Consider the following 23,072-nt stretch of genomic DNA (forward strand, 5'->3'; position numbering starts at 1 on the left):
GCTTTTATAATATGATCAAAACTCAGTTTAGTAAAACAGTGAAAATATTCAGGAGCGATAATGGTACTGAATTTATTAACAAACAAATGAATAATTTTTGCTATGAAAATGGTATCTTACATCAAACTTCATGCGTTCATACCCCACAGCAAAACGGGGTTGTTGAAAGAAAACATAGACATCTGTTAAATGTTGCTAGAACTTTACTTTTTCAAGGGGGTTTCCCTCTTAAACTCTGGTCTGAATGTGTTCTAACTGCTGCTTATCTAATAAACAGGACCCCGTCATCAGTTCTAAATGGGAAGTCTCCATACGACCTAATGTTTGGTTTTGCTCCTGTATTAAGTCAACTTAGGGTAATAGGGTGTCTTTGTTTCAGCACGGTGTTAAATGATTCTGATAAGTTTAACATACATGCTGAAAAATGCGTCTTAATTGGATATTCAAATGAAAAAAAGGGGTATAAACTTTGGAGTCTTGATCAAAAAATGATGTTTTATTCTAGGGATGTTAGGTTCTATGAAACCGTTTTTCCTTTTAAAGAAAAGAAAATGTCTTTTGATCTTGATACTTCTTCTGAAGTTAATACCTTAAATTTCTTTGATTTATCTGATTTAAACTATACCCAAAGCCCTAACGTTGACTCAACTCCCAATGATGAGAATGTTCAAACAAGCACTTCATCAGGTCATGGGTCTGAGCAGTCTGGGACAGATTCAGATGTTACTTTAGGGATGGCTGATAATCAGCAACCTAGTAATGAGGAATCAGGACCAGACAGGGCTGAGCATGATACTGAATATGAAGACAATAACAATTCTGAGGGAGGAATTGAGAATCAACCAAGCACTACTCTTAGGAGGTCTTCTAGAAACATCAAATTTCCGTCTAAACTTGATGATTTTGTGGTAGATGGGAAGGTTAAATATGGTCTAGAAAGGGTCTTAAATTATGCCAACTTGTCCCCTGAAGGTCTGTGTTTTGCTTCTGTCCTTAACAAAAGTTGTGAACCTAAAAACTATTTTGAAGCAAAAAATGATAGTAATTGGGTTGACGCTATGAACTTAGAACTAGAAGCGTTACACAAAAATGACACTTGGGAAATTGTTGATTTACCTCCTAATAGGAAAACTATTGGATGTAAATGGGTTTATAAGATAAAATATAAATCTAATGGTGAAATAGAGAGATATAAGGCTAGACTTGTTGCTAAAGGGTTCAGCCAAAAGGAAGGCATTGACTTTTTTGATACCTTTTCACCTGTCGTAAAAATGGTCACTATTAGATGTGTTTTGTCCATGGCTGTGCATACTGGGAAATATTCCAACTTGACATTAATAATGCCTTTCTTTATGGTGAGCTCAATGAAGAGGTTTATATGTGTTTGCCTGATGGTTATAATCAATCTGTCGGGACTAAAGTTTGTAGATTAAAAAAGTCCCTTTATGGCTTAAAGCAAGCTCCTAGGATGTGGAACGAAAAACTCGTTTCTGTTCTTCTTAATCTTGGTTTTGAACAAAGTAAGTGTGATCATTCCATGTTTACTATGACAAAAGACTCTAGTTTTACTATTCTGCTTGTTTACGTGGATGATATTATTATAACTGGTAATTGTTCTAAACAAGTTAATGAAATCAAACTCTTACTTAAGTCAAAATTTTCAATAAAAGACTTGGGAAAATTGCAATATTTTCTGGGTCTTGAAGTTGTTAGAAATGCTGCTGGCTTATGTTTAACTCAAAGAAAATATTGTTTGGATTTACTTGCTGAATTTGGTATGACTGGTTGTAAACCAGTCAGTTGCCCCATTGAACCCAATCATGTTTTGACCCATTTGTGTGAGAAAGATAATCAACTGTTAACCAACATAACTGTTTATCAAAAACTTGTTGGAAAATTAATTTATCTTTCCCACACTAGACCAGATATTGCATACTCTGTGCATTATCTTAGTCAGTTTATGCATTCGCCTACTCAAGCTCATTTTAAAATTGCTTTAAGGTTGTTAAGATACTTAAAAGGTGCTCCTGGTAAAGGGATTCAATTTCAAAGAGGGGACTCCTTGGGTCTGAGGGCCTTCTCTGACTCAGATTGGGCTAAATGTTTAGGGTCTCGAAAGTCTATTACCGGGTTCTGTGTTTTTTTGGGTAATAATCTCGTTTCATGGAAAAGTAAAAAACAGTCCACCGTTTCAAGGTCTTCTGCTGAAGCAGAATATCGGTCAATGTGTGCTGCGACATGTGAGGTTATGTGGATTTCAAACTTGTTAAAAGAATTAAAGGTTGATGTTAATCTGCCTATTCTGTTATTTTGTGACAACACGGCTGCTATCTCTATAGCAGCCAATCCCGTATTTCATGAACGCACAAAACACTTTGAAATAGATCTTTATTTCTTAAGGGAAAAAATCTCTAAAGGCGTTATTCAAACTATGGGTATCAAATCAGAGGACCAAGCTGCCGATATCTTCAACAAAGGGTTGTCTGCAAGTCCGCATGAAAAGGTTTGTTCTCTCCTTAACATGTTTGATTGTTTCAAGTATTGAATTGAGAGGGGGTGTTAAAATATATAAATAAACTTATCCTTTTTCAATTCAATTCTCTAATTCTCTCTTTTTTGCTTGTTGCTGTGTTTTGCTTTGAGGTACACTTGGGCTTTTTTAAAGAATGGGATGTTTCCTATGGATGGGCCTCTTGTTCCTCTTGGGCTGCTGTTGCTCGCATTCTTGGGCTAATTTTTAGGGTTTTCTCAACGTTTTAATCAGCTGCTCCTCAGCCTGTGTTTACACACAAAAGTTGCAGCCTCTTTCCTCTTGCTCTCTAGAACATTGACTTAAAGCATTGGCTTCTTCCTCCTGTTCGAGAGCATCGTGTCTAGCTGCTGTTCATCTTGATGTGCAGAATCTTTCAGTTGAAAGATCTGCTTTACTTTGCTGATTGTAATCGGTGATTACACCGAATTTGTTTAGTGTTCTTGCTTAAAGCATTGTACTCGTTCTATTTATACAAGATATCTTGTTTTTAACAACTACAATGCGCTGGGATTCGCAGGTTAGTACGTAATAATAATAATAATATTTAACATAAAAGTGATAAATAGCAGGAAAGTCGGACCGCTCGGGTCGGGTCTAGTACCATACCTCGTCATGTCCCCCAGTCTAGTGTTGCTCCTGCGTGCAAGCGTGGGAGGAGCACTTAGACTTATTAGGAGCTCGGGAGTGAAGATCACTAATTTTAGGCTTACATGTCGTCCGGGTGCAAGAAAGTTGCCGGCCACGTTGGTTGTGGTTAGCTGTGAATGGAGATAATGGTGCAATGAATATCCTACGATCGTTCATCGTGGAAATTGGTTGGGCAAACATGGCGCACGCTGATCGGTTGTAGGCAGTTTCCATTTGTACTGGCGCATTACTATGAGCTTGTCCAGGTTGTACGTAAGTGGTTAGGTCTCATGCATGAGTCTTGGAACAGGCTGAGTTTTGGCGGTTAAGTGCCTTGCCTTTGGATGATTTTTTCAGGTGTGGCCCTGCTTTAGCGGTGCGCACGGTCGTGTGGGCTACTATAAAATATTCACCCTTTGATGTGACTTTTGTTGGTTAGCATATCGTGCGCTAACGGCGTTCAACCCATTGAAAGAGTTGATGTTGATGTGACGACAATCCCTACCACGCGTCCGTGTCATCGGGATCTCCGTTGTCGTAATGTGCAGCCATTGGTGGTCATAGATGCACATGCAGATGCTATGCCACCTTAGGCGAATGTAGAACTGCTGGCGGTTGTACCAGCTGTCTTTATTGATGATCCGACTATAGCAATCATCGTTGCAGTCGGGAAGAATGTTTTACAGTGCACCCCTGCAGAAGTGCTTACTATGCTTAGTGACCTCGGAAGGGTGCTTAGAGCGTTATTTATGTTCCCCACAATGTTTTTATAATTGTGAGACAAGTACTTGGTTTTTCATCAGTGGTTGTGCATCTATTACCAAGATACCCACTGGAGTAGTAGTGGTTGAATACATCTATTACCAAGATGTCCACTCTTAGCGCTGTATAATTTGATCGTCTAACTTTGTTATTATGAAAAATATTTCGTGTCAGAGTTGTTTTTACCGTGATATGCAGTTTAAATGCGGTGGTATGTTGTGTTTAAAAATGTTTATATGAACACTTGTAGATATCAGAAAGTGCTTAATGAATACTTGAACAACAAAGTGCTTTCTACGCGCTTGGCGTGAGTGAACACTCATTGAGATAATAAAATGCTTTATACACGTTAGGCGTGAATGAGCACCTAATGTAAGATATTGCGTGCTTTTCCTGGACGCGCACTGGCGTGTGGAATGCTTATAGTAGGTGGCATGTATGTTTACCTCGCCGACTGTGGCGTGAAGGTTTTCTGTTATCCATGCCACATATTGGCGTGGGGAATACACATCCGAATAAGTATTTTTCCTGTCGCATAGCGTGTGGAATACTTATTTGAATGATCATGTATATTGGTTTTGTCGTGCGTTTGTCTTGACTACCAAATTGCATATGTTGTGTCAAGTGGTATAGTCGTAGGCCAAATGATGTGAGAAGTGCAAATATCGTCTGGCGCATCAAAATATCCACATTATATAAGAACCGATGCAGCCTGAGAGAAGATGATCACTTTTAAGGTGTAGTGGCACTATACCATGCTAGTCCCCCAGTTCAGTGTTGCTAAATAATATTAGTAGTATTGAACTTAAATAATATAAGAGATGTTCAAAAGCGGTAATGCAAGCATATATAAAAGTAAATCAGATGTGATGGATATACCATGTTTGTCAGGAAAAATACCCACACATGGTTTAGGATTTGAAACCTGTTAACCGGAGTCTCTAGTATATATTGGTAAGCGAGTGGCGGAGCTTGACTGTCATGCGAAGGTGGCGAGCTCGTCCGTCATGGGTGGGTGGCAGGAGCTTGCCAGCTATGTGAAGGGTTTCCTGAAAGGTACGCGGGTTACGCCGATAGTTATTGCACTCAGGCAAACTTTGAGAAAATATAGATTTGGTCGTTGTTGATCCATGAGTCGTGTGTAGACTCTCTGTTAGAATCGCAAATAGCATAGAACTCCGGCCCAGGTTGCCCTCCGTTGATGGCGGGAAAGATAGGAGGCGTAAAGATAGTCCGCCTTAGATGGCGGAGTGAGATGCTAGTTCGCCAGAAGTGGGAGGAGCGTGATACCCAAAATTATGTTTTTGAATATGTTGTTCGACTCAAACCAGACGATCATGAAGAAAGGTCATTAAGCATGGAAACCGAAATGTCCGAATTAGAACCCTCGGCTTTGGTGCCTATGTCTGATAATGGTAGTGTCTGTGGTGTTATACCGAGCGAGGGTTTTATATCGTGTAATTCCCTTAGCTCAATGCTACTAGATCATGTTAATGGTTTCGAACTTTAATTATATGTACTAAGAAACAATAACACAGGTACCTTAAAAGGTATACGACGTGTCGGAAAATAGGATATGACTATCAAACAATTAAACAGGTGTAGACAATATCTATCAACATCGCTTTTAATGACGCATGTATGGTCTAGCTATGAGATACACCATCAGGTCAGATGATGGTACATGGCCTGATCATAGAAATGTGTCCACTGAATAATTAGTGAATATATATACTTTGAATGTAATCAAGAATATACCATTCCTAAATTCGAGTTGGAGAGAAGATTTAGAACCTGTAAACCATGAGACGTATGTATAGAGTTGCGATCCGTAAATTTATTACGCCTAGTTCAAGACTGTCCGACGAACATGACGGTTTGATAAATGAGATAGCGGGAAGACATCTGGGCGGGGTGCGACGCGCCCTCATTCAACGTGTTGCGTACCTGTACTTTAATCATTGTAAATACTTTACTATGTACAAATAAAGGGTTAGACCAAACCGTTGTCCTTGAACAAGGATCACATGGTGTACCAGTTTTAAACCGTGTGAGCTTCTTTCACGGGTATCATGCTAAATATGTCATCAATATTGAACTCGTAAAATGAGCTGATTACAATTTCAAGATGAATATAGGGAGTTGTATCAATCCATCACCCCTGGGGGTATTGTTTGCACTTAGACATAGGGATGGCAATGGGTCGGGTTTGGGACGGGTTTAGGTAATCCCAAACCCAAACCCGGTTAGATATGCTTATCCCAAACCCGTCCCAAAAGCCGTCGGGTTCTAGCGGGTAAATACCCATCGGGTATCGGGTATACCCGCGGGTTTCGGGTAAACCCGTTAATTTAAAAAGATTTATCGTTGGGTATACCCATCTCAAAACCCATTCGGTATCTATCGGGTAACTATTAACCGGTTACATTTTGTATTGGTATTATAAAAATATATATCAAATAACTACAATGTATACGGAATAGAATACTTATATGTGTAAAAATTGGATGTATCATATAGATACATATTTAATAATATAAAATAAATTATATCGGGTATACAATCGGGTAAACGGGTACACTTTATCGGGTAATTGGGTCGGGTAAACGGGTATATAACTAAATCCCAAACCCGTCCCAAACCCGCGAAAAAAATAAAAACTATTCCCAAACCCGTCCCAAACCCGATTAACCGACCCCAAACCCGTCCCAAATGTGTCGGGTTTCGGGTTTACCCAGCGGGTTCGGGTTTGATTGCCATCCCTACTTAGACATAATAATTTATGCTTCGACGTACAATACAATGTCTAGCCCCTTTAAACTTAGTCTGTTTCATATACTAGTAGTCCAATCCTCGTAACCAATATGTTCTTAAAAACCATTTGTGGCAGTGATTGTAGGCTCTTCGAATCATACTTGATGATGTATGGCGACATATAAAAGTTTTGCTAATATGAAATTCTTTTACAAAGATGTAAATATGTTCGTCAAGCCTTGTGTACAACATTGTTTTATCTAGTGAAGTGATAACCTTTTTGAAAGACGCAGCTGTATGAACTAGCGAATCATGGATGATAATCTTCTACCATGAAAAGCTAATGCATGGGATACGCCGGTATGGTATTACATGTATATGAGAGAAAGAACTCATAGCATTAATACCAATAATAAAATCATGCTCCTGAGCCTACTATTATTATTGTTTTTGTGATAACCACAAAAACGTGTTTACCTATATAAGACATGATTTGACATGATATATATTTTTCTTTCTGCAGCCAACTCTGAGAATATAATTTAAACCCGCAAGCTATCACAAAGGGTTTATTATAAGTGGGGACGGGGCGCCCCATTGTCGGTTATCTTTCACGCGTGGAACACCACCTCCGGTGGATATTATCACGCGTGGAATAAATTAAGCGTGATAGTGAGCACGCGTTGTATATGTTTGTGTGATGAGTGACGGGTGCCCCTACCCTCCTAAGTTGAATGAAACTAGGGAATTTATATACAGTCATAAGGACGAATTCATGGGAGCCATTCCATATATCCCTCCCAAAATATGATGGAAATTCAAGGTAGAGGACCTACCCAAATGTGGTGATTTCGTACAAGGAAGGAATGGCACACAACTTACCAGAATCCTTTGGTCGATGGACCTAGGATTGCAAGAAAATTATCCAGTAGACGGTCCAGCTTGAAGTGGTTCGACAAATAAGATGGTTCGATCTTAAGTTATCAACGTGATTGTCATGTAGTTGTCCGGCTGGGTCGGATGGCGAGTTCGTGCACATTTCCAGCCAGGTTTCATGCAACCCAAACATAATTAGTTGAAAATGCAATTAAAAAATTTTAAGAGTAAAGAGGGAAAATCTATGGGATAATCGATGTAGTGACGTAATCCGATTTTTCAACTTGAACGTTACCATAGAATGCATTTTGTTAATAAGCATGTGAGAATGGGACATGATGTCCCTTGATAAACAAGGCGTATACGTTGCATTATCCTTGTATTATTGCAAAACGTAATTAAGTCATGGTATGGTTAATGACATACCTTTTTGCATAACATATTCAGCACATGGTGATTGCATAGCGGTAGGATGCCTGGTTGGTTGCCATCAGACCGCGCTACTTGGACATCGAAATGATCATGGCTGGTCCGCGTATGAACGCATGTCTCACGCGTTTACTATCACTTTGTGGGCACTTATTGTAATGCATTGTCTCACTCTAATAATGTGTGGTTCTGTCTTAGGACCACCGTATTTAGAGCACACATGTTTATCAGGAGCGAATACTAGCTCGATTGGATGTGTTAAGTCTGGTAACAAGGTTGTCATGGTTGTAGGAACTTTTGCGTTATCCCGTATAGTGTATACACTCGACCCTTGTCAAAATAATTTGTAATTACAGTAATATGTGAAGCTTTAAGGTATACCTCTCTAATTCGAAGCATCTCATGAGCTAAAATAGTCAAACGTTAGCAACAAAATGTATACAATCAGATTATATTTGTTTCATGAATGAAATATTTTCATGAATCTTAAAATCAATACACCTCTTGTAGCACGGTTAGTTGGTACGAACAAGATAGTAGCCCGCTCGAGATGGCATACATAGGACTTGGCCCGCCTATGGGGGCTTCACACAGAAGGTTACATGTCGGAGATGGCATGGCCTAGGGCGTCATCCGCCACTATAGCGTGACTAAAAAAAGTTATGTGCTGGAGATGTCACGACATCCGACAAAGAATTTAACCTTACGTACCGCCATGAGTTACTCGGTATCGTTATTTGTAAAGGATATTTTAAAAATACAAAAGATATGTATTTATCTAAAAGATATGTACCTTGTATTATTTATAAAAATAACCACAAGACCTTTATGTAAATTCTATGAGGTGATAAGTCATAGTTATTTTCAACAAAAATATCTCAACTTGGGAGGTAAAAGATAAAGGTGTCAGGGGTGTATTTAATATAAAATCATGAATCCTCTGCATATGTAGGTGAATAACCGTAAATATCGATCTAATCCTTATCACAATCATAGAGATACTCTATACGAGATTTGAAGGTATTGTTGGTTATGCAATATATAATTAATCATAAGTAATTATTCACTTCTCTGTCTTATATAGCAAAAGAGAAAGAGCATGTACCAAGTTTGAAGAACGTGTATTTGACCTGAAGAACCTGGAGAGATCGATGATCCACACAGTGTGGCCAAGACTGACGAATAAAACTTTCAGCCAGGGATGGCGCACGAACAGGGGCATCCACCGGATGTGGCGCACGAAAAGGAGACGTCCGCTTGGGTGACTTCCGATGCGCTATGGCGTAGTGGTTATCCGCCACATATGGCGTAATTCAAGTCTGTGACGGCGCAGGGGTCAAGTGAGTTTTAGTTAGGCGGGGAAAACCATGCGCCACAAGGAATGCGCGGCTGTCGGTACAACGTACAACAATGCGCCACAAGGTGTAGCCATGTTCATTCAATGATCAGAATGAGTAGGCGCCGACGGGTTATGGTGATGCACCGAAAAGTTTGAGCGGGTCACGACAGGCTATGGCGATGCCACAATAGCAATTAGCGATGATATCGCCCGGCGTAGACAGAAAAAACGCGCACCTTTAACTCCGGATATCACCTCGTATGAAAGTCCCTGTTACTTTCTTTTCTACCTGCAAAAAGTCATGAAGAATTTTATAATAAAAGGTACCTATGCATATATGTTTTGTACCTTGTTTGATAAGGATGTATATCCCTTTGAGCCGCTGCCAACATGGCGTTTATGGATTACCCATCTGCTGCTTTTGCAAAGTGTTTTTAAGGCATAATTTTGTTATCTTTCACAACAAAAACGTTGATCGCATCAGAGAAAGTGCGAGATATGTGTGTAATAATTAAAAAATTATACAAGGGCATCATGTGTGAAACCCAAAGCAAACCCAGATTTGAAGTTGTAGGTCCCAAAGAACGTAAAGAACGAACACAGATCCAGAAATTCGAGATAAAACGAGATGTGTTGCGGGTCCCACGGATGGCGCCAATGAAGAAGCATGTCCCGAGCGGGTCGGTACTTCTACGGTGATGGATACGGATATGGCCACACCTCGTCTTCTTCGCCCGAAACCTAGACCTGCAAATAAGAAGAAGAGAGAAAAACGGGGATGTAGAGACGGCCGGTAGGGGAAGAATCCCCTATTTCCAGCTACAAAAGTGTTTGCCCCATATATCATGCCCTAATATGGAGGTGGAGACCTCCTTATATAGGAGATATGGGAAAACCCTAACCTCAATGGGCCAGGCCCAGTTAGGGGTTGTCTCTATGTCACACCCCGATTTCCACGTGTCTCACCGGTGGGCCCGGTGGGGGATTACCGTGACGTAGTTGGCAACAATATAGTCAAACCACACAATTATATGAATGCACAGCGGAAGCAATAAAGATAAATATATTTCAACGTTAAGTGTAATATCAAAGTATCACCATTGTTGAAATAAAATCCACAGGGTATCAATAATAATAACAAAAATATTGTTCAACAGACTTCAGGCATCTTAAGCTTGCGAGACTTCTAATGATGCTAAGGAGAAATCCCAGCCAATTACGCATAGTACCTGCATTTAGTCTTTTTGGGAAAATACGTCAGTTTACACTGGTAAATACATTCAACTGACACTTTTGTAAAATGTTTAATAAAATTGGTTTAAATGCACAAGGCACAAACTCTTTATAACTTGGGATAATTTATAATTAAATCTTGTAAAGAATTACATGTTTGCTATGCGTTCAGTCGCCCGGGTCGTGCCGGGTTAAAGGTTAATAGACACGCCACAAAGCATAAAGCCGTGGCGGGTAAACCAACGGTTATACCTTTAATTAATATAGACACAATGCCGGGTGTACGCCTACACCCGGATGTCGAGGTAGTGGCCATTTCGTAAAATGATGCCAAGGATATCCGGGACATGGTCATTAAGCTCCCAAAGGCGTAAAGCCAACAAAACAAATTTTTAAACGGGTCACATTGATAATACCCAACTACTAATGAGTTGGGGTCAATTGCCCGACCAAGCGGTATTTTAAATACTGTAACCCAAGCCCGTTTAACGGAAAATAAGTTAAAAGTATTTACCTTTGCAAGTATAAATCCTTAATTGAAATAAATTGCAGATAGCTTTTACTGGTCCCCTATTCTGGAACGAAGGTTTAAATTAACCTATTAGAATCCTAACGGGTCTTTAATTTAGCCATAGCTTAAACCGGTCAGTTTCAACGGATAGATACGGTTTAATCGCGTGAAAGGCGAAAACCGGGAATGGAATGTGATTTTGACCCAACAAGTTTGAAGACTTGTTTTATATGGGTATAATAATCTCACTCTGTATTTTGGGGTCAAAACAATATGGTTTGACCCGTATCGGCTAATTTATGTAAACTAGTTACATAAGCCGAACCGTACGCGCAAAAGGCGTAACGGGTAACCGTAAGAGTCCTACATTGTTTTCCTAAGTCAATATGCTTTAAAGAGGTTGTGGTATCAGTAGGATACCTTCCATAATGCCCGTAACGAGTTTAAATTCATATTATGCCCCGTAGGGGTATTTCGGTCCTTTTTAAAGATTATAAAAGAGGTTTCTGAGTTCTACAGGAAATCTGAGTTTCCCGAATAGTTTATAAAGTCTAAAATATTTTATTTATTATTTAAAATCAGTAGCAACTGGAATCGGGTCAAAAGACCTTGTAGAACTCAAGTTATGGCCGAAAAGGGTATATTCGGTATTTACCGAACCGTTGCCATAACCGCAGGTTATGAGCAGGTTAAAAATAATTAAAAATCTTTAAAAATCCCAAAATATTATTTTACATCAGTGAGTAAAAGATTTGGTGTCGAAATATGGGTTTAGATAGGCGTTATGCTAATTGCGCTATTTAATTACTAAAGTTTCCGTAATTTGCGCTATTTAGCATAACTCCTATTTTGGACCTCGGATTGACGTGAAATTTTTGGGACATGCTTAGAAATCAGTAACCAAGGTTATGATCCGTTCACGTGTCCGAAATTCTCGTTTTAAATCAAAAAGGGCGTTACGGTCAACTTTTAAGCATTTAACGGAAATGTGTAAAAGACTCGGACAAACAACGAACCGGTCACAGAGGTTTATACCATCATGTAACCTGGTCCTAAGAGAGTCCTAAGGCATATCTAAATCATACTTTAACGGGTCAGAACTGAAGTCAAAGTAAAAGTCAAAGCTTTTGCGACTTTCGGTTCCGAACCGGGTCAAAACAGTAAATGGTCGGATCAAACAAGCTTAGACTAGTTAATATACTTATTATCATGTTTTATGAGTGTTTAAACATGTTACATATCATCTACATTACTGATTATGCAAGAAATCACAAAATGGCATTTCTGTTGACTTTTTCTAAGCACGTTTGACTCGACATTCGGACTAGTTAGAGTGGGAATCAGAGGGTGCCCTTTTAGGGGTTTAATGCCCACATGATTACCATCATATAACTATCTTTGATTCGACAAATCACTGGACCATTCGTGATTTATCGCAAAGTCAATCGTTAATTACGACGGATTGACTTTTAGGCTAAACTAAGCAAAAACTAAGCCACAAAAGGGTAGACACACTTACAGAAGCTTGGTGCACGACTTAGAATGTTAGAAGAGTGCTTGAGAGCTCCGGAGATGATCAAGAGAGCAGGTTTTGAGGTGTGTTTCACTTATGCACAACGTATGGCCTTTTATAGCAAAGTTTTATGCATAGGATCATTACAACTCACCCTACAAGGGTTCATGGATGATCAGCAGGTGTCCTTGGGTGCTAGGGGTCATGTAGAGGGCGCCCATGCTTCATTAATTGCTCAAATGATCGTTCACAAGCTCAAACAACAAGTATGTCCAAAGTTTCTGCATCTGGGGCTCGTACGCGGCCCGCATTAGGATTAGGCAACACAGACGCGGGCCGCCTGAATCCTAATGTCAGAAAACGTATCTTCAGGTGGCGCGCGGCCCGCATTGGCTTGCATGTTTCATTCACGCGGGCCGCCTGAGGCCTGAATTTCAAGATTTTCAAATCTTTTGTAATGATTAACCTGACCTTTCGGTTTCGAAGGGGTAACTTTGCGATTTGGCCCTCGATTATTTACAACTAAGGGCCTCGTGACTTTTACCCGCATTGTTAAGTCCCCGGTTAGTTTAATTACTATCCGAAAAGCCTTAACTTTTATTGCTGACGCTTTTAACCCCTCACATACGAATTTGATCATAACTTTCTCGTTTTAAAACGGAACTTCGCGAAATTTATATAGTACATTCTAGTGAGCGTATTTTACTGTTACAAAGCCTCGAGTTTTGTCAAAGGGTCACTCAGAGGTATAAATTAAACATGTTGACACAATTAACCCCTGTAGCTTGTAATCCCTCACTTTCTCCCGCGTTTCGCTCCGTACGATCCATGATTTATTCGTTTGAAGGTACGAGCATCATTTAGGGTTACTATACAGTATATTTACCCTTCGTTGACATTTATAACCCTCGAATTTACATACCTTCAAGGTTTGTCAACTTTAGTCATTTATTTAGTATTTAATAACACGTGTAACTTATGACACGTGTCAACACATTATTGGACACAAAATTTCGAGGTGTTACATCCTCACCCCCTTAAAATAAATCTCGACCCGAGATTTACTGAAATAAATAAGGGTATTTTTCTTTCATCGTGGCTTCAACTTCCCACGTGAATTCGGGACCTCTACGGGCATCCCATTTGACCTTAACAATCGGTACATGCTTCCTTCGAAGCTTCTTTACCTGTCGATCTTCAATCGACAAAGGTTCTTCCACAAATTTTAAGCTCTCATCTATATGCACATCTGTATGAGGTATCACCAATGATTCATCAGCGAAGCACTTCTTTAGATTGCAAATGTGGAACACATTGTGCATTCCATTGAGCTCTTCCGGTGAGTTTAACTTATAGGCAATTGACCCGACACGTTCGATAACCTCGAAAGGTCCTATGTATCTCGGGCTTAGTTTGCCTTTCTTACCGAAACGCATCACCCCCTTCCAGGGTGATACTTTAAGTAACACTTTTTCACCTACTTCGAAGTGAAAATCTTTACGCTTTGGATCCGCGTAACTCTTCTGCCTATCTCGGGCAGCTTTGAGACGGTCTTGAATCTGGACAATCTTGTCCGTCGTTTCGAAGATTATCTCTGGTCCTGATAATTGGAGATCTCCAACTTCCGCCCAACAAACAGGCGATCTACACTTTCTACCGTATAATGCCTCGAAGGGCGCAGCCTTTATGCTGGTATGGTAGCTATTGTTGTAGGAGAATTCGATTAATGGTAGGTTCTTATCCCAACTACCACCCAAATCGATAGCACATGCACGTAGCATGTCTTCCAACGTTTGAATAGTACGCTCACTCTGACCGTCTGTCTGAGGATGATAAGCCGTACTAAAATTCAAACGTGTGCCCAAAGATTGCTGGAAACTTTTCCAGAAATGAGACGTGTATCTAGTATCTCAATCAGAGATAATAGACACATGTATGCCGTGTAAGGCTACAATCTTATCAATGTATAACTGGGCTAACGTGTCAGAGCTATAAGTCTCCTTGATGGTAAGAAATGAGCTGACTTAGTCAGTCTATCGACTATAACCCATATTGTGTCATTTCCTTTCCTCGTCTTGGGTAACTGGGTGATAAAATCCATAGTTACACATTCCCACTTCCATTCGGGAAGTTCAGGCTGTTGTAGCAAGCCAGACGGCTTTTGATGCTCAGCTTTGACTTGCGCACAAGTCAAGCATTTGGCTACATAAGCGGCTACAGACTTTTTCAAGCCTATCCACCAATAATTTGCCTTTAGATCCTGATACATTTTATCTGCTCCAGGATGGACAGAATATTTGGAACTATGGGCTTCCTGGAGGATAACCTCTCATAGTCCTCCATAAATAGGAACCCATATTCGCCCATTCAATCGTAAAATTCCGTCCTTGCTAAGAGTTAACTGCTCCTCAGTTACTCCCAGCTTCTCTTTAGGATAGTTAGCTTCCAACACAGCTTCTCTCTGTGCAGCTAACAACCTTTCAATCAGATTATTCTTTACTTCAATGCTCTTGGCATTGATTCGGATGGGTTTCACCCTTTCTTTTCGACTCAGGGCATCAGCGACTACATTCGCCTTGCCGGGATGATATCTGATTTCACTATCATAATCATTTAGAGTCTCCATCCAACGGCGTTGTCTCATGTTTAATTCCTTCTGATTAAACAGATGTTGAAGGCTCTTGTGATCCGAGTAGATCACAAACTTGATACCATACAGATAATGTCTCCACAGTTTTAGTGCGAACACAACGGCACCCAGCTCCAAGTCATGGGTGGTGTAATTCTTCTCATGCACCTTTAACTGTCTTGAAGCATAGGCAATAACCTTGCCTTTCTGCATGAGCACACATCCCATGCCAGTGTGTGATGCGTCGCAGTAAACTACGAACTCTTCGGTACCTTCAGGTAATGTCAGCACAGGAGCGTTGCGCAGCTTTTGCTTTAGAATATCAAAGGACTCTTGCTGCTTAGGGCCCCAAACGAACTTTACTTTCTTCTTGTTCAAGGAAGTTAAGGGCGCAGCAATCCTTGAAAATTTTTCAATGAATCGCCTATAGTATCCTGCTAACCCCAGGAAACTACGAATCTCTGTAGGCGTCTTTGGCTCTTGCCAATTCATGACAGCCTCTACTTTAGCGGGATCCACTTGGATACCACGCTCGCTGACGACATGTCCAAGAAATTGGACTTCTCGAAGCCAGAATTCGCATTTAGAGAATTTGGCATAAAGTTTCTCACGGTGCAGTAGTTTGAGAATACAACAAAGGTGTTTCTCATGGTCAGCTTTGTTCTTCAAGTAGATAAGACTATCGTCGATGAAAACGATGATGAATTTGTCTAAGTATGGCTTGCAAACGCGATTCATGAGATCCATGAACGCAGCCGGTGCATTAGTGAGCCCAAAAGCATCACTAGGAACTTGTAGTGACCGTAACGAGTCCTAAATGCGGTTTTATGTACGTCTTCATCTCTGACTTTCAGTTGATGGTAGCCTGACCTCAAGTCAATCTTCGAGAAATAACTTGCCCCTTGTAACTGATCGAACAAATCGTCGATCCTCGGCAAGGGATATCTATTCTTTATCGTGACCTTATTAAGCTCTCGATAATCGATGCACAGACGCATCGATCCGTCCTTCTTCTTTACAAACAGGACAGGTGCTCCCCAGGGAGACGAACTAGGTTTGATGAAACCTTTAGCCAGCAGTTCATCCAGCTGGGTCCTTAACTCCTTCATTTCGGTTGGTGCTAGCCTGTAAGGTGCTCTAGCAATAGGAGCTGCTCCAGGGATGATATCGATCCTGAATTCCACTTGCCTATCTGGTGGCAAACCAGGAAGATCTTCAGGGAAAACTTCTGGATATTCTGAAATGACGGGAATGTCTTCTATCTTCGGTTTAGGCTCATCAAAAATCACCTGTGCCATGTAGATGACACAACCCTTCTTTAGACATTTTGAAGCCTTGAGCATAGTCATTTGCTCAAGCAATCCGTACTGGGTATCTCCTCGAATGGTAAGCGATTCACCAGACGGAGTCTTTATCACCACTTGCTTTCTGTTGCATACGATTTGGGCCTGGTTGTGAGATAACCAGTCCATACCCAATACTAGGTCAAAACCGGCCAATTTAAAGGGAAGTAGAGATAGAGGAAAAGAGTGGTTCTTAATGGATATCACACATCCATCTAACACAGTGGAGACGGTTTCTACGGTGTCATCTGCTAGCTCTACCTCGTAATTCACATTTAAGGTTTTGACAGGCATATTCAGCAATTTGCAAAATTTATGATCTACGAAGGACTTATCAGCGCCCGAATCAAAAAGTACTCTTGCAAAGATATCATATACGAGAAAAGTACCTGTGATCACGTTATCATCTAGCACTGCTTCTTTTGCCTCCATCCTGAAGACTCTTGCATTGTTCTTCTTGGCTTCTTCAGGCTTCTTGGCATATTTAGGGCAGTTGCTTTTAATGTGCCCTTTCTCGTTGCAGTTATAGCAAGTTGCATCTTTTATCTTTTTGCAATCCACGGTCTTGTGGTCCTTGGATTTGCATAACCCGCAAGCATACGACTTCGACTGAGTCTGCGAGTTTGATTCGAGCCTACACTTTCCAAAGTGATGTCTCTTGCAATTCTTGCACTTGGGCTTCTCACCAGACTGTTGCCCATCCTTCCTCGACTCAGACCCTCTCTTGTTGTCACCGTTTCCACGGTGCTTCTTGCCCGACCTCCGTGAAGTATCGTCTTCACGCTTTCTCTTCTCAGCTTCTTTGTTCCTCAGCGATCTTTGACGGACCGCATCCAGAGTGAGGGACAAAGAAATGTCAGCTACAGATCTAAAGGTCGCTGGCCGAGAGGCCTTCACGCTTGCCTTTATTTCGGGGGCTAACCCACCGATAAAACGAGCTATCCTCTTTGGCTCCGGGGTTACCAGATACGGAACCAACCGGGACATCGTGTTGAAGCTCGTGAGGTAAGCTTGACAGTCAAGGTTTGTCATCACCATTGACAGGAAGTCAGTCTCAATCTTTTCAACCTCATGTTGAGGGCAGTAATTTTCCTTGATGAGAGAAATGAATTCCTCCCATGTCATGCTGTATAGAACAGTCTTCCCCGAGGCCTGAACCAAAGCCCTCCACCAAGCCAGGGCCTCGCCCTTGAACGATTGTGAAACAAACTTTACCACGTCCCTCTCTGCACAGCCACTGATGTCCACTACGGTGTCCATCTCGTCTAGCCACGTCATGCAATCAACCGCGCCTTTCTCTCCGGTGAAGTCTCGGGGTTTACAAGATACAAAATACTTGTAGGTACAGCCCCTGGCGCGAGATGCATCAGTATACACCTTTTCTTGACGGACACTATTTTCATTGGACGAGTGATTATCATCGTCCTTTTTAGGCTTGGACGGTGGCTTGCTGTGAGATTTTGAGTGGGTTTTCGGCTTTGAGTGTGGTTTGGATATGGTTCTGCTCCGGGATTCAGTATACTCCTCGTATTGTCGATCCAGGGCTGCCTTAACAGCATTGTCGACAAGAGCTTTTAATTCTGCGCCCGTCAAATGAACCTGGGCGTTATCGTATTCGTCTTCATTCGTATGACTATTCTCCCCACTAGGATCAGCCATGGTAACTTGAATCTGCTACAGAAGATAACGAAAAATTTTATTTAGAAGTTTATTATGGAATTGTCTTTTATGGCAATTCATTAACCATGGTAACAGAGACCATATCTGGTTAATTTGTTACTCACTTTTATTTAGGATTTGAATATAACTTATCCTAATTACAACATTATTGTTAGTGGCGTAAAAGCCTAGTCACGAGGATGTTTTTAATATTAGCCGGGATTACAGAGAATCAGGGCATGAAGGTTTGAACCATAGTCCTTTTACCTTTTCTGACAGGGAGTCATAGACCACCACTGCCTTTTGTCTTATATGACAATAAATTTGGCCCGTAGGCACTACGTCACAAATGGACGTTTAATAAGTTTGGCCCGCAGGCATTACATCACTAATGGATGTTTTATAATTTGGGCCGTAGGCACTACATCGCTAATGGATGTTTAATAATTGATCATCTTTATTGATGATTTAACCCATGATTTATAAATCATTAATTTGGGCTTTGGAATTCTTAGAAGGATCCTTATATAAGAATGACGCGTGCGATTTTAACGAATCACATCTGCCATGAACGTTAACATGATTACAGAGGTTAACTGGGAATCTGAATCTTTTAATCAGGTCTTACCATCTTGGCCGGGTCTAAAAAGACACCTGGCTAGGTTTCACTCTTAAGATTCTTTATTTAGGCAGATTAATTTAAAAGGAAATGTATTTTGATTTATTTCATATATAATAATAACAAAAATGAAATTTATAACATAACACTCCATGAACTTCAATATGATTACACGCTGCCCTAAACGGGACTTTTTAAATAAGTAATTACCTACGCAGAGGTCTATAGACGATCAAGTCCACGCAGGGACCAAATACAAGATAGAGGTCCACACATGGACTAAAAAGATAAGTCCAGGCAGGGACTGAAATGCAATTGTCCACGCAGGGACTAAACACTATAAATGTCCACACAGGGACTAAAATACTCTAAGCAAATGTCCTCGCAGGGATTTTGCTTGTAATAGTAATTACTGTAATACATAAAGAGATTAATGATCTCGTTTCTTCCTCCCTTTCAGTAGGTTTGCTAAGCCTTTGAGAAATCCACGATTACTCTTACGTTCTTGTTCGAAGTCTCGTTCCACACGGTTTAGACGGTGGAGTATTTCTTCTTACTCCGGTGGAGAAAAACGTGGCTGCTGCGACGGTTGCTGAACCGGAGGTCTAGGAGGTATAGGATACCCATGAGCTGAGTAATCTGGTCTCCAAGAGGTTCCATGGAGGGCATTATAATTTGCCGCTACCACATATGGATCGACATCATAGTTATAGTTGTAGTGCGTGTGAGTCGGATGCTCAAACGGATTGTACGCCATGGAAGCGCCGTACGCTGGTATCGGATTGTCATATCCGAAAGGTGGCGGAGGTGGTGCAACTGGTGCAGAATTCACCTCTGCAGGGTGACCAGAAGGTTCCCTTAATTGTGGTTCTTCTTCAGGTACTGACGGAAAGTGACTAGCACTCGAGTGGCGAGGGGTGCTGAAATGAAATTCCCCTCCTCGGGTAGACATCCGTGCGCCTGATCTTCTACGCCTTGGCGGATCTGGAATTACTGGTTGAACCGGTGGCGGTGGTGGTGGTGTAACTGCCACGAACCGCGAATCCTCAGAAGGATCCTGTTGTTGCTGTTGGTCATGAGGCGAGAAGTGATGAGATGGTGTGAAGTACCAATTACATTGGTCAAACCTCGCCTGGTAACTGTCGGGACCTTGATAGGGTGTTCCATGAAAGGATGACCCATCAGAGATCTCGATTGGATGATTGGGAGTACCCCTTGCAGGCTCGACGGGGTCTGTATCCTCGTCCATATCCACTGCATTGTCTTCCGAAAAGTGATCCTCTGGTCCTAAAGGGTTATACCCTATAGGCTCTTGGACATAATCCGCCGGGTTAAACTGTCCTATGAAGAAAGGTGAAGGATCACCATAAGAACGGCGTGAAGCAGATCGCTGGAGAGGTATAAAGGATGGTTGAGGGTTATTGGGATTGTTTTCCGAATCTGGTCCAAAAGAATGACGGTATGAGGGTGTTGAGCTATGCGAGGTAGAATGTCTCGCAGGTTCAAAGAGGTTTCTTCTTCGTCTCTGTGGTTCCTCACTTCTAGTACTGGAAGGAGCTCGCATGTTCGAAGGTCCAGCCTCCTGATCATTGTGAGTAATGATCGTCCCTTTGCCTCTTCCTCCTCTTCCTCGTCTGATTGCAGGTGGCATAATTCCTGCTTTCAAAACTTTAAATAACAATAAACAATAAAGAGACAAACTGGAATAACAATTCGAATTTGTCCTATGTTCTTGTCTAGACTCAAGTATGTGCAATTGTGTCATTGAGATTAAACACATTAGGATAGTGTTTAATTCACTCAATGTTGGCTCTGATACCAACCTGTCACACCCCGATTTCCACGTGTCTCACTAGTGGGCCCGGTGGGGGATTACCGTGACGTAGTTGGCAACAATATAGTCAAACCACATAATTATATGAATGCATAGCGGAAGCAATAAAGATAAATATATTTCAATGTTAAGTGTAATATCAAAGTATCACCATTGTTGAAATAAAATCCACAGGGGATCAATAATAATAACAAAAATATTGTTCAACAGACTTCAGGCATCTTAAGCTTGCGAGACTTCTAATGATGCTAAGGAGAAATCCCAACCAATTACGCATAGTACCTGCATTTAGTCTTTTTGGGAAAATACGTCAGTTTACACTGGTAAATACATTCAACTGACACTTTTGTAAAATGTTTAATAAAATTGGTTTAAATGCACAAGGCACAAACTCTTTATAACTTGGGATAATTTATAATTAAATCTTGTAAAGAATTACATGTTTGTTATGCGTTCAGTCGCCCGGGTCGTGCCGGGTTAAAGGTTAATAGACACGCCACAAAGCATAAAGCCGTGGCGGGTAAACCAACGGTTATACCTTTAATTAATATAGACACAATGTCGGGTGTACGCCTACACCCGGATGTCGAGGTAGTGGCCATTTCATAAAATGATGCCAAGGATATCCGGGACATGGTCATTAAGCTCCCAAAGGCGTAAAGCCAACAAAACAAATTTTTAAACGGGTCACATTGATAATACCCAACTACTAATGAGTTGGGGTCAATTTCCCGACCAAGCGGTATTTTAAATACCGTAACCCAAGCCCGTTTAACGGAAAATAAGTTAAAAGTATTTACCTTTGCAAGTATAAATCCTTAATTGAAATAAATTGCAGATAGCTTTTACTGGTCCCCTATTCTGGAACGAAGGTTTAAATTAACCTATTAGAATCCTAACGGGTCTTTAATTTAGCCGTAGCTTAGACCGGTCAGTTTCAACGGATAGATACGGTTTAATCGCGTGAAAGGCGAAAACCGGGAATGGAATGTGATTTTGACCCAACAAATTTGAAGACTTGTTTTATATGGGTATAATAATCTCACTCTGTATTTTGGGGTCAAAACAATATGGTTTGACCCGTATCGGCTAATTTATGTAAACTAGTTACATAAGCCGAACCGTGCGCGCAAAAGGCGCAACGGGTAACCGTAAGAGTCCTACACTGTTTTCCTAAGTCAATATGCTTTAAAGAGGTTGTGGTATCAGTAGGATACCTTCCATAATGCCCGTAACGAGTTTAAATTCATATTATGCCCCGTAGGGGTATTTCGGTCCTTTTTAAAGATTATAAAAGAGGTTTCTGAGTTCTACAGGAAATTTGAGTTTCCCGAACAGTTTATAAAGTCTAAAATACTTCATTTATTATTTAAAATCAGTAGCAACTGGAATCGGGTCAAAAGACCTTGTAGAACTCAAGTTATGGCCGAAAAGGGTATATTCGGTATTTATCGAACCGTTGCCATAACCGCAGGTTATGAGCAGGTTAAAAATAATTAAAAATCTTTAAAAATCCCAAAATATTATTTTACATCAGTGAGTAAAAGATTTGGTGTCGAAATCTAGGTTTAGATAGGCGTTATGCTAATTGCGCTATTTAATTACTAAAGTTTCCGTAATTTGCGCTATTTAGCATAACTCCTATTCTGGACCTCGGATTGACGTGAAATTTTTGGGACATGCTTAGAAATCAGTAACCAAGGTTATGATCCATTCACGTGTCCGAAATTCTCGTTTTAAATCAAAAAGGGCGTTACGGTCAACTTTTAAGCATTTAACGAAAATGTGTAAAAGACTCGGACAAACAACGAACCGGTCACAGAGGTTTATACCATCATGTAACCTGGTCCTAAGAGAGTCCTAAGGCATATCTAAATCATACTTTAACAGGTCAGAACTGAAGTCAAAGTAAAAGTCAAAGCTTTTGCGACTTTCGGTTCCGAACCGGGTCAAAACAGTAAATGGTCAGATCAAACAAGCTTAGACTAGTTAATATACTTATTATCATGTTTTATGAGTGTTTAAACAGGTTACATATCATCTACATTACTGATTATGCAAGAAATCGCAAAATGGCATTTCTGTTGACTTTTTCTAAGCCCGTTTGACTCGACATTCGGACTAATTAGAGTGGGAATCAGAGGGTGCCCTTTTAGGGGTTTAATGCCCACATGATTACCATCATATAACTATCTTTGATTCGACAAATCACTGGACCATTCGTGATTTATCGCAAAGTCAATCGTTAATTACGACGGATTGACTTTTAGGCTAACTAAGCAAAAACTAAGCCACAAAAGGGTAGACACACTTACAGAAGCTTGGTGCACGACTTAGAATGTTAGAAGAGTGCTTGAGAGCTCCAGAGATGATCAAGAGAGCAGCTTTTGAGGTGTGTTTCACTTATGCAC

General features: G+C 40.7%; 1 protein-coding gene across 1 annotated transcript; it reads left to right on the forward strand.

Annotated features, from left to right (window-relative positions):
* The first annotated feature begins 1,468 nt into the window (after positions 1-1,468).
* LOC110934222 (uncharacterized mitochondrial protein AtMg00810-like) lies at positions 1,469-2,545 on the forward strand. Its single transcript, XM_022177404.1, has one exon. The coding sequence runs from the start codon at positions 1,469-1,471 to the stop codon at positions 2,543-2,545; it is 1,077 nt and encodes a 358-aa protein (XP_022033096.1).
* Positions 2,546-23,072: the final 20,527 nt, after the last annotated feature.

This window comes from Helianthus annuus, chromosome 4 (assembly GCF_002127325.2).
Source record: "Helianthus annuus cultivar XRQ/B chromosome 4, HanXRQr2.0-SUNRISE, whole genome shotgun sequence".
In the NCBI taxonomy this organism is placed as follows: Eukaryota; Viridiplantae; Streptophyta; class Magnoliopsida; order Asterales; family Asteraceae; genus Helianthus; species Helianthus annuus.

Coding starts and splice junctions, on each gene's coding strand:
- LOC110934222 (XM_022177404.1), top strand. CDS start 1,469: ATGTGGAACGAAAAACTCGTTTCTGTTCTTCTTAATCTTGGTTTTGAA.